Source organism: Mobula birostris, chromosome 6 (genome assembly GCF_030028105.1).
Source record: "Mobula birostris isolate sMobBir1 chromosome 6, sMobBir1.hap1, whole genome shotgun sequence".
Taxonomy (NCBI): Eukaryota; Metazoa; Chordata; class Chondrichthyes; order Myliobatiformes; family Myliobatidae; genus Mobula; species Mobula birostris.
In genome coordinates, this window is record NC_092375.1 from 165,109,377 (window position 1) to 165,122,377 (window position 13,001).

The 13,001-nt window shown below is 37.6% G+C and overlaps 1 protein-coding gene across 1 annotated transcript in view; it reads left to right on the forward strand.

Annotated features, from left to right (window-relative positions):
- Positions 1-13,001, forward strand: part of ttn.2 (titin, tandem duplicate 2) — a 391,135-nt gene that overhangs the window by 326,658 nt on the left and 51,476 nt on the right. Inside the window, exons 228-244 of the mRNA XM_072261778.1 lie at positions 1,453-1,728; positions 1,843-2,142; positions 2,230-2,532; positions 2,639-2,938; positions 3,070-3,357; positions 3,609-3,905; positions 3,986-4,288; positions 4,392-4,697; positions 6,802-7,089; positions 7,193-7,483; positions 7,588-7,875; positions 10,405-10,992; positions 11,085-11,189; positions 11,276-11,473; positions 11,565-11,861; positions 11,951-12,538; positions 12,634-12,936. Coding sequence (XP_072117879.1) covers positions 1,453-1,728; positions 1,843-2,142; positions 2,230-2,532; positions 2,639-2,938; positions 3,070-3,357; positions 3,609-3,905; positions 3,986-4,288; positions 4,392-4,697; positions 6,802-7,089; positions 7,193-7,483; positions 7,588-7,875; positions 10,405-10,992; positions 11,085-11,189; positions 11,276-11,473; positions 11,565-11,861; positions 11,951-12,538; positions 12,634-12,936 — 5,319 coding nt within the window. The remainder of the gene's footprint in view (positions 1-1,452; positions 1,729-1,842; positions 2,143-2,229; positions 2,533-2,638; positions 2,939-3,069; positions 3,358-3,608; positions 3,906-3,985; positions 4,289-4,391; positions 4,698-6,801; positions 7,090-7,192; positions 7,484-7,587; positions 7,876-10,404; positions 10,993-11,084; positions 11,190-11,275; positions 11,474-11,564; positions 11,862-11,950; positions 12,539-12,633; positions 12,937-13,001) is intronic.

Genomic DNA, 13,001 nt, shown 5'->3' on the forward strand with positions numbered 1-13,001 from the left:
TTTACTGCATTTTGCAGCTCCCTGCCTAATAAAGCCTTTTAAGAAAAAGATCAGATTCCAGGAGAGCAGTAGGCATATAAAATACGATCAGCTCTGGAAGGGGTCTTCTCACCTTTTTTGAGGATCTCTGATTCTCTACAGCAAGGGCTTCATCCATTCTACCATGAAATTGTAATTGTGACTTCTAATAATTAGTTGCTCTCACCTGTGGCTCCCCGTAGCTGTTTGCATGTGACAGTGGCCACACCCCGGGCAACGGCTTCGACAAGCCGGCTAAACCAGGTGAGGGTAGCCGACGGGTCTCAAACCCTCGGTGAGATAGAGAGTTGTCTATCCCAGCATGTGAAGACAGACTCCGGCGGGTTGAGCGGACGAGACCAATGGAAGGTCCAACGGTCAAGAAGGCGGTCTCTGCAAGCGTCATGGAATGTGTAGAGCAGGACAAGACACAGAAGACGTCCTGGTCATCCACTGCGCCTAGTCCCATCTCCAGCCGTCTAGACTCTGTCTTGCCACTGGATCCAGATGGGAATTGGGAAGAGAGAGTGAGGCTGACGCTGCGCAACTCTCCCTCACTTAAATCCAAGTCACGCGCTAGTCTCGACACCATCAATAATGGTGTCGAGGTCCTCATTGACGTACGATGGACGAACAACAGCAACAACAACAACAATTAGTTGCATAACTAAACAGTCCCCTCTCTATCTTGAGCAGGGTGTTGAACTTGTACTTACCACCTGAAAGTGCATTCAGGCTGGCAATTAAAAAGTTTTCACCAGATATTCAATTTCCATTTCTCTTTCTTTTGCACCTTTTACACTTGAATTGAGAGGTTAACATCACAATTCAAACCTGGGGACTTTGTTATAACATTTTAAAATATCAAAAGATTTGTTTTTCCATATGCTATGTTATAATTATAAGAAACTTTTTGAAGTATTTCATGTATAATGAGCAGTTTTGTAGACTAGTTGTACCACTTTACACTCAGGAACATCTCAGCAACAGCAAGCATTGAATGAAATTTTGAACTGCATATGCACAGAAAGTCAGTTTATTAAATACCTTTGGTTACAACTTATGACATGTAACAATACAGCACTCACAAAGTACTGCATTGGAGGAGCAGCCTAATATATATGACAAAATTCAGAAGTGGAGCCTGAATCCACAGCTTTTTTGACAAAACGTAATGGTCAATCAAAAGATTGTGCATTTCTCGATCTTGTAATGAACCATATTTGAAAGAGCAAATAGCTTGTAAGTAATTTTATGTTGTTTAAGACGTCGACAAGTTGAACAGATTTCTGAATGCTTGCTGCTAGTTGAAAATCTTCTATGTAATTCTTTGAAGAATGAGGTCTTCTGCTGGCAGCATGTGGTAGGAAAATTGTAACAAAGGTTTCCTTTTTTACATCATGATGCCATAAAAATACTTTGTTTTCCTTGTAGTGGCACCAAAGATTATCATGCCAGAGTTTATTACGATCAAAGCTGGACAGAAACTCAGAATTGAAGCTCATGTAGCCGGCAAACCTGCTCCAGTTTGCAAGTGGATGAAAAATGAAGAGGTTGTAGATCCATCCAGCCGACTCATTGTGCATAAGACAAAGAACACTTCTGTCCTCATCGTCAAAGATGTTTCTAGAAAGGATAGTGGCTCCTACAGTCTTACTGCAGAAAATAGCTCTGGCATTGCCACCCAGAAGATCCGAGTAGTGATAATGGGTTTGTATAAACGCATAATGTTTTGAATTTGCATGAACTAAGTAAATAGTTTTCTATTAATTGGTTTATACAAAAGCAATGTTAATTAATCTTTTTGATGATTATCTTTTTCAGATATTCCTGGACCTCCACAACCTCCATTTGACATTTCAGAAATTGATGCTGACGCATGCAGTCTTAATTGGCATATTCCTTTCGAAGATGGTGGCAGCAACATTACAAACTATGTTGTTGAGAAATGCGATTTAAGCCGCGGTGACTGGGTTACTGCCGTAGCTTCTGTAACAAAAACAAACTGTAGGATTGGTAAACTGATCCCTGGCAATGAGTACATGTTCCGTGTTCGTGCAGAAAACAGATTCGGTGTTTCGGAACCTCTTTCTTCAGATAAAATGATTGCAAGATTTCAGTTTGGTAAGCTATGAAGTTAACTATTTTGTTAAGGTCTCAAAATATTGTTCATGAGATGACCATAATTAATGTTTATATTTTCATCCACAGATGTTCCAAGTGAACCAAAGAATGCACGTGTCACAAAGGTGAACAAGGACTGCATGTTTGTTGCATGGGATAGACCAGAAAGTGACGGCGGTAGTCCCATTACAGGATATATTATTGAACGTAAAGAAAGAAATAGTCTTCTTTGGGTAAAGGCCAATGACACTTCTGTCCGTACTACTGAGTACCCATGTTCAGGGTTAATTGAAGGACTAGAATATACCTTCAGAGTCAGTGCATTGAACAGAGCAGGATCAAGCAAACCTAGTAAACCAACTGATTTTGAAACAGCCAGGATGCCTGTTGGTAAGCAGTACCAAAATTTGAAACTAGTTATTGAATGAATTTTATAAAACAACTTAAATATTATTGTTTTTGTTTGTAACAAACATCCATTGATATTCTGAATCAGATCCACCAGGCAAACCTGAACCTGTTGATGTTACAAATAATTCAGTATCTCTCGTCTGGGCAAGACCAAAACATGATGGTGGAAGCAAAATAATTGGCTATTACGTTGAAGCCTGTAAATTACCTAGTGATAAGTGGACACGGTGCAATACCAACTACCAAAATGTACCTCATGAGGAGTTCACAGTTACCAGTCTGGAAGAAGGTGCCCAGTATCAGTTCAGGGTTATTGCAAAGACCGCAGTTAATATGAGCAAGCCATCTGAACCTTCTGACCCAATAACCATCGCAACAGAGCATGGTAATAAATTAATATCACTTTATCATATTTTGATTTGATTCTGATTTTTGATGTTCTAATATAAGATATTAAAATAAATTAATGGATTAATAGAAGAAAATATTCCAACTAATGCTTTGTTCAATTTACAGTTGCACCCAAAATTGATTTGGGTGTGTCAGTGAAGGCTTTGGTCACTGTAAAGGCTGGATCCAATGTTTGTTTGGATGCTAATGTCTTTGGAAAGCCTTTTCCAAAGATCACATGGAAGAAAGATGGCATGATAATAACACCTGCTGAAGGCATTAAGATGGCCAGAGTAAGGAATTTGTGCACACTTGAATTATTTAGTGTGCGAAGGAAAGAAACTGGGGAGTACACAATTGTTGCAGAAAACGAGAGTGGATCCAAATCAGCCAACGTGAAAGTTAAAGTACTCGGTAAAAAATACTTCATGTACCGTGTGTATGAATCTACTGTTAATTGTACAGTGTTTCACAAGATATATATGTAAATATCTATCTATATCTAATGAAATAACATAAATACCTTTTGAGATGGTAATGAAAAGCAGTATGTTTTTCCTTGAGGTTAATGAATACAAGGTTTTAAAAGCAATGGACTTACACAAGTAAAAGATACAGTTTTCTAAAATGTTAATGCATCTTACTTTCTGTTTTCTTTCATATAGATAAACCTGGCCCCCCAGCTTCTATCAAAATCAGCAATATTTATTCTGATCGTGTTACTCTGTCTTGGGAACCTCCTCTTGAGGATGGCGGTGCTGAGATTACAAACTACATTGTTGATAAACGTGAGACAAGCCGTCCTAATTGGGCTCAAGTTACTGCTAATTTACAACTTACGAAGTGTGGAGTAGAAAAACTGATTGAAGGTCATGAATACCAGTTCCGTGTCAGTGCTGAAAACAAGTATGGCATTGGTGACCCAATAATGACAACTTCAGTTGTTGCTAAGAATCCATATGGTAACTAAAACATTTTTTCTTTGTAGCTATTTTTAATTTAAAATACTGTATATGTAATAGTTACTGTGTGTTCTTTGCAGATGTACCTGGGCCATGTGATGCTCCAGTAATCAGCAACATCACAAAAGATCATATGACTGTTAGCTGGAAAGCCCCATCAGATGATGGTGGCTCTCCGGTGACTGGATATTTGCTGGAAAAACGTGAGGCAAGTGCTGTAAGTTGGTCAAAAGTCAATAGAAGGCCGGTATTGGAAAGAACTGTGAAAGCTACAGGACTTCAAGAAGGTACTGAGTATGAGTACAGAGTTATTGCTTTGAATAAAGCTGGACCAGGCAAACCCAGTGAATCTTCAAAATCAGCAATTGCTTTTGATCCTCAATGTAAGTAGATATATGATTATATGTATATACAGTGTAATCTTGTATATTGTAATTTTTTCATTTCAAATACATTTTTCATGCAAATTATTTTATTTCCATTTAGATCCTCCAGGACCTCCTGCTTTCCCGAAGGTAGTTGATACAACTCGTAGTAGTATCAGCTTGTCATGGGGTAAACCAGCATACGATGGTGGCAGTCCAATCCTGGGATACCTAGTTGAAATTAAACGTGCTGATGGTGAAAACTGGATAAAATGCAACGTACCAAGGGCTCTCCGAGAAACAAACTATATTGTAACAGGATTATGTGAAGGAACTGAATATCAGTTCCGTGTAAGTGCAGTAAACAAAATAGGCTTCAGTGATCCAAGTGAAGTGCCTGACAAACATACAGCAAAGGATATATTAAGTAAGTTTCAGTACACGTGTGCAGGAATTTAAATAATGTTTCATAAAATACCCTGGCATATTAGATACATCAAACCTGCGGCTGAGCCCCTGTACTCAACATTGAGCCAACAGGTTTTCCGCAGTAACTAGGCAAAAGGGCCATATACACTTTATACCTGGATTCTCAGCTTTACACTAAGTATACCTGGTACATTAGCACAGACTTGCTCATCTGAATGAAAATACAAAATTTCAGTAAAATGATAAGTAGTGGCAAATGGTTTCCTTTTATATTTTACCTGATACAAATTTTGTAGCCTGGGGAAAAGTACACATTGAGGACAACAAATACTTTTTCGGGTTTTAATTCCTTTATCTGTTTTAGATGTTTAAGTGCCAGAAGAGGGTCGCAAAAAAAAACAAACAAATTTACAACCAGTTCTTGCCGTTACAATCTCAGTTTAACTTTCGATCCACACCCTTGTGTATGGACAGAATTGCATATGCAGCATAAGAAATACCAGAACTAATACAGTAGTGGCAATTTTGAAGGAACATAATACAAACAACATTAGAATCCCACCCACCCTGCATCTTATACATAACAGCGAAAAATGTAAGCGACTACATCTCATCTAAGACGTACGCACGTGCTGAACTTCCAAACAGAGACTAAACATTCACAATTCGTGGTTACATGCACAATCAGTCCTGATACAATAAAGTTAGACAAAAGGTACACTTTGGCACAACTTTTACAAGGTATTGCCTGGTAGTTAAATTACAGGAAGACTGACCTACTTGGATGGTGAGGAACTTTGCATAAGCCACACGATCCAGCATTGATGCCTTTACGCGTGAAAATCTAAAGCATCCACATGTAAAGCATGTCAAATTACCGATATTCTTGATTCGCCAACAAGCATAAACGAATTCACATGGATATTGTCAATTAATGCTCGCCTTTCCTCACCATGCCCAGTCTCTGAAAGGAACTCAATTCCAATGCCCCACCAGCGTCTTCAGCAGAAAACAAAATGGCTTCCCCACTATCCCACGCGTGCGTAATGACATCACCATCTCCCTTAAAGGCACAGACAACTATTCTAGCATTACCCGGATGGATGCCTATGTACACTTTTAATGATACTGAATAAGATCCAACGGTCATCCGGTTACACAAATATCCTAATTTATTAAAGTGGAAAGTACTTCTATTGTTTATAGTTTATTATTTAAATGTTTTCTCATTATTTCTAACCTCTCCCCTAACTATTTCTAACATTAAAAAATAGTGAAATAGAGCTTCTGACAGATAAACCTTCTAGCACCATGAGCCCGCAGAGTTCTGGGTGGGGAATTACTTTCCAAGTACTGGATCTATCACTTTACCTTGGAAATTGGTTCACTCACAGGACAGATGAAGCAGCAAGGGAGGCATAAAACTGGGAGCTTAATTACTACAAAAATCAAAAGTAATCTTGGGCATTGATGACAGCTAAATGTGAAGTGTGGACTGTTTCCAATGAGATTTTGCCCATTGGCCTATATCAAATATTTAGTTAATGGAGAAGGGAATTTCACACAAACATTTTAAAGGTTCATGGCCGAGTAAATTTCAATTCTGCACTTACATTATTTCAATCTGTCTACGGTTTCTGTCACTATCCACTTGGTGTTTCCAGTTAATATTTCATTCTCTCTTGAGCCCTCTTTTCCTTTTATACCCCTGGAACCAAAGTGCTACACAAGGTAAAACAACAGAAAGAGGCTATCAAAGCCATTCTTGATCATAATGCACAGGGAGTGGCATGGTGGAGAGCAAGCATGCAAACAAATTAGAAACAAGAGTAGGCTCTTCCATCATGTATAAGATTATAGCAGCTTTTATTGTAACCTCAGCCCCTTATTCCTGCTTATCCCTGTAATCTTTGGTACCTTGCTTAACAAGATTTTGATGAAGAATGTCTTAAAATATTCAAAGACTGTTTCCACACCCTGAGTTTTATGAAGTGTAACAGACTGAAGAGAGTTAACTCTGACTCTATGATCTATTAAGTGTATAGCACTGTGATATACATACTAAATATTTTAATAGAGATTTCATTTATTTTTCTGAATAGTTCCTCCTGAAGCAGATCTTGATGCTGACTTAAGAAAGGTACTTATTCTGCGTGCCGGTGTCACAATGCGAATCTATGTGCCAGTGAGAGGTCGACCTTCACCAAAGATTACTTGGTCTAAAATGGATGCCAACATCAAGGATAGACAAGGGCTTGAAATCAGAACTTCAGATTATGACACAATGTTGTATTGTGAGAATGTGAATAAGTACGATGCTGGAAAGTACATTTTAACTTTAGAAAATAGCAGTGGAGTAAAGGCATATACCCTTAATGTAAAGGTTCTTGGTAAGTTGTTAATTATTTCATAAAGATAGTATTTTGTTAGATTAAAGCTAGTTGATTCTAATTTTTTTATTCAATCATTACTTCTTTTTACTTTTTTAATTAGACACTCCTGGTCCACCCATTAATCTTATCATTAAGGAAACATCTAAAGATCATGCTGTTATATCCTGGGACCCACCTATTATTGATGGTGGCAGTCCAGTTAAAAACTACATTGTCGAGAAGCGAGAGGCTGAAAGAAAGGCATGGTCAACTGTAGCGACCGAATGTTCCAAGACGAGTTTCAGAGTTATCAACTTGGAAGAAGGCAAACATTACTTCTTCAGAGTTCTGGCTGAAAATGAGTATGGCATTGGTGAACCATGTGAGACAAAAGATGCTGTAAAAGCTTCAGGTAAGAAATTAAAAATTATGCCTTCAGGGTATAACATTTCAGAATGTAAAACAACTTAATATTACAGTTCCTTTTCACTAAAATGACATATTTTCTTAATACAGAGGAACCTGGGCCAGTGGTAGATTTGAAAACTGCAGCCGTATCTAAGAAATCGTGTACTTTGGTGTGGAAAAAGCCCATCAGTGATGGTGGATCCCGAATTATTGGTTACATTGTTGAAAAGATGATTGAAGAAAACAGATGGGTTGAATTAGTGACATCCAAGAATATGCAATTTACAGTTAATGATCTGAAAGAAGGAAAAGAATACATGTTTAGAGTAAGAGCACAGAATGATGCAGGGTACAGTGTACCATGTGAAATTACAGTTGTGGCAAGGGATCAAGTTGGTGAGTATTTTTCTGTCTACTACAATAATATGACCCTGAAGAAATGTACTGTCATCAGAATCAGGTTTATTATCTCTAACTTATATGTTGTGAAATATGTTGATTTATGGCAGCAGTACAGTGTGAAGACATAACTTCCCTATTAGTTACAAACCCAAGTAAATAGTGTAAAAGAAAAAAATAAAATAATGTTCAGATGTACGTGGACTGTTCAGAAATTGTTCTGATATTTGAGTATGGTTATTCAGGCTCCTGTACCTCTACTCCAATGGTAGTAGTGAGAAGAGGGTGCGGGTCGTGGATGCAATCTTTTTGAGGCATGTGGGTGACAACAATGTTAGTGAACATTATGCCATGATGTCTATACCCTCTGCAGCCTCCTGCATCCTGTGTGTAGGAACTTCCATACCAGGTTCTCCATTATACATCTAGAGAAATCATGTAAGAAAATTTGGCAGTACTGGAAATTAAATGAATAAGCAAAGTTGAGGAAGGAAGGTTTAGGCTATTCATTTCAACTTGATATGCTCTTCACAATTAATGCACTTACGCTCAAAGCTTATCCTGAAATAAAAACAGTAATACGCTATCATATTCCTCAGAATAATTTAAAGTACTCATGACCAGTAAATTATAAATGTAGTCATGTAAACAATGTAAAAATCACAGGAGTTGAGAGAAGCAATCTTTATACTTGTTTAATGAAGAAGAATTTCAGGAAAATTCTCCATTCTTTATCAAATAATGCAATGGAATATTGCATGCACCTGAACATCCTTGGTGAATTGATGGAACTTCAATAATACCTCAACAATATTGTATGCAGTAATCAGCCTAGATTTTGTGCTTATGTCCCAATGGAAGTAGAGCACCAACATTTATGATGATTCGATGTTTGCTAACTGAGACAATCTTATCATTTAATACTATGACTACTACAAACTGCAAAATAGCAATTAGCAATGTGGAATTATGAGCCACGGACTAAATGGATTTTGAACAATTTCCCAAGAATCAAAGAAAATGGGGAGTAGTTCACTTTACCCCCACTCACTAGGAAAAAGATGACTCTTGCTATTCCCTCACTGGCAACTGAAAGTTTAATTTCGTGGTGTTTGCAAGTAACCCTCTCTTCCAGCAATGCGTATTGTACCAAATTTTTTGCTACACCTGGACTCCAAGAGGCCAGATGAGAGGCCACTGAGTGAGTGAGACTCTGGGAAGGAACAGGGCAATTGGCTCTATCTAGGACTCAATATTAGAAAGATTCCACAGTAGGGAAGGAAATGGAGGCTAGAATAGTAAGAGAAATGGGATTTGAGGTCTTGTATGCATGGGAGTCTTGAGATATTTGTTATGGAACGAATATAGTGCTGTACATTGTTCATATAAAGTATTGATGTGGGTAAAGGAGGGTAAAACAGACTGCTAATAATTTTTTAAAATGTACCCTTCCCCTCAGCTGTTTGACATGAAACCCCTTGATTACATTTATCAGCTCTGCCTAGTTTGGTACTGGTAAACAATTAGGATGCCAAGACAGGATACAACCGAGTAACATCTCCCAGTGTTTCTCTGGAAGTGACTTTTAAGGCCAATGCATTGCTGCCCTTGTATTATGCAGCCTTCCCCCATACACGGATGATCAACAAATTGTGCAAAGTTTACCAAAGGCCCAACTTAGATTCACTGAAACAGCAGGGCAGATTCCAAACTATGTCAAAGTCATGGATAGTTATTGTGTTGGAGAATTTAATTGATAAATACAAGGATTAAACTAAAACCAAAATATTTAGATAAGATATTTTGATTTTAATTGGGAACCTTATTGCCAGGAAATGAACTATAATGCCATGCCTGACTAATCTATCAATATCATTTTAACAGAAATCCAAAAAGAATATTATACCATTCTGCACAAGATAGCAAACTGAGAGCAAAGAAAAGTAAATCAAGTAGTTTTAATGGCAAGAGATAGAAAAGGTAGTTTTTATCTGGTGGAGAAATTTAAATAAAAGTTTGCAAACTTACATTTAGAGATAAGCTATTGCTGAATTCAGTTAAGCAACATAAAAATGAACATCAAGGGAAATCGATGAAAAGTGGGTAAATGGAAGTGATGTTCCAATTAGTCAAGATCTAATTGAATTCCTATAAAGAGTTATAGTATATGGTGTTATCCTGTTGCCATTATAGAATATACATGTGTTTCCATTTTTGCTGAGTAAGTTCCAAAGCTTAATAAATTACATTTATCCCATTATTGAAGCTGTATTACCTGAGTAGTTCTGATCGTTGCTAGTGTTGGATATCAACCATAAAAATAATATTTTTGAAATTGTTTAACCAATTATATCAATCTAGGTCAATTCTTAAAATCCACTTGAGGTCTTAAGAATAATGTTTTTAGATTTTACCAATAAAAAGCATTTCAGATTTTCTTTGACAAACACCAATGGTTTCTAAATCTAATTGTAAAAATTGGAATTTGTACTTTCTAAACTAAATCATACATTTTTTTCTTAATAGTTCCTCCAAATATTGATCTGAGAGACATTCCTGACCTAACATATATTGCCAAAGAAGGAAGTAATATCCGTTTAAAGATTCCAATCAGTGGTAAACCTGCACCAAAAGTAACATGGAAGAGAGGTGAAGACCAGGTGCAAGAAAGTGGAAGAATATCTGAGGAATCCACAGCAATTAATACAACTCTTTCTATCCGAGAATGTCAAAGGGGTGATGCTGGAAAATACACAGTTAATGTAAAGAATTCAGCTGGCGCTAAAGAAGCTTCAATATTCATTAAAGTAGTTGGAAAACCTGGAATACCAACTGCACCATTCCGTTTCAATGAAGTAACAGCAGAAGCAATTACTTTAAGCTGGGGCCCACCAAAGGATGATGGTGGCTCAGAAATAACTAATTATATTTTGGAAAAACGGGATAATGTCACCAATAAGTGGGTGACATGTGCCTCTGCTGTACAAAAAACAACATTCAAGGTTACAAGGCTTCATGAAGGAACTGAATATGTGTTTAAAGTCAGTGCCGAAAATAAATATGGAGTGGGTGAAGGGTTAAAATCTGACCCTGTCATAGCCAAGCATCCATTTGGTAAGAACCAACCAATTTTTGCAACTAAGTTTTTATTAGACTCTAATATTTACTTTAATGCTGATTAATATTTTTCTTTTCCCTTTTCCAAGATGCGCCCGATGCTCCTTTGCCACCAGAAATAGTCGCAGTCAGACATGACTCTGTCTCCCTGACGTGGTTGGATCCAAAGAGAAATGGTGGATCCCCTATCACAGGTACAAGGAATAAATATCTTCCTTTACAGTTTACACAATCAATTAAGCTCATACCATTTTATAACATTTATTTTGATTTGCTCCAGGCTATCATGTGGAGTATAAGGAAAGAAACAGTCTCCTTTGGAAGCGAGCGAGTAAGACACCCTTAAGAATGAAGGATCTTAGAGTCCCAGGCCTGACTGAAGGTCTTGAATATGAATTTAGGGTTATGGCAATTAACTTGGCTGGTATTGGCAAACCAAGTGCACCATCACATCCTGTAACTACTCTTGATCCAATTGGTAGGTGAAAGCCAATGTATGGTTACTCATCTATTATTCCATATTATACATATCAAACTCATCATCTGACATATAAAATACTTATTTTCAGATCCTCCTGGAAAACCTGAAGTTATTAATGTTACCCACAACTCTGTGACCTTAATCTGGACTGAACCCTCATATGATGGGGGTCACAAACTAACTGGCTACATTGTGGAGAAACGTGACTTGCCTTCAAAGGTCTGGATGAAAGCAAATCATGTTAACGTTCAAGAATGTGCATTTACTGTTCATGACCTTAGTGAGGGGTGTAAGTATGAATTCCGTATAAAGGCAAAGAATGCAGCAGGAGCAATTAGTCCACCATCTGAAACAACAGGAACAATTATCTGCCAGGATGAATATGGTATGTAATTTTCTCTCCTTAACCTATATGACCATATGATTTTAAATTTTAAAATGTATTGATTGGTACTCTTTTTTTTCACCCCGCAGTGGCACCAACCATTGTGATTGATCCAGCAGTTAAAGAAGGCTTAACAGTTAAAGCTGGTGATACTATTACAATTCCTGCTACAAGTATTCTTGGCAAACCTCTACCAACATCAATGTGGTCCAAGGGTGGAAAAGACTTCAAGGTTTCTGACATTGTCCACATTGAGAAAACTCCAACATCCTCAACACTGTCTGTTAAATATGCTACCAGAAAAGATTCTGGTGAATATACTATTACCGCAAGCAATCCATTCGGGACCAAAGAAGAACATGTGCGTGTGAAAGTGTTAGATGTTCCAGGTCCTCCAGGATCTATTGAAATAAGCAATGTTTCATCCGAGAAAGCTACTCTAAATTGGTTACCACCCGCTGAAGATGGGGGTTCTCCAGTCAAATCTTACACAATTGAAAAGAGAGAAACTAGTCGTCTTCTCTGGACTTTGGTTGCTGAAGATGTTCCAAGCTGTAGATATATAGTAAGCAAGCTTATACAGGGAAATGAATATATCTTCCGCATCTCTGCTGTCAATCAGTTTGGAATTGGCGAGCCAGCGCAGGCAGAACCTGTGAAGATGGTGGATAGTTTTGGTAATCCTTTCATTTTAAAATATGAAGCTTTGCACAATTTTTATATATTTGACTTGACAAAAATGTAAACTGCTTTTGTGATATTCCTCTTTCAGGTCCTCCTGGTCCCCCTTCAAGGCCTGAGGTGACTAATGTTACCAAGAATACAGTTACTATTGGTTGGAAGAGACCAGCTAATGATGGTGGTAGTGAAATCACAGGGTACATTGTGGAGCGTAAAGAGAAGAAGGGTCTCAGATGGATTAGAGTAACAAAGAAACTAATCTCAGATCTACGATATAAAGTAACTGGACTCAATGAGGAAACTGAGTATGAATTCCGTGTTAGTGCAGAGAATAAGGCAGGCCTTGGTCCACCAAGTGATCCATCTCAGCCAGTATTGACAAAAGATGTTGCATGTAAGGATTAAGTTTACATCACCATTCTTAAACAGGATTTGAAGAATTGCTCTGTGAATCTAGGT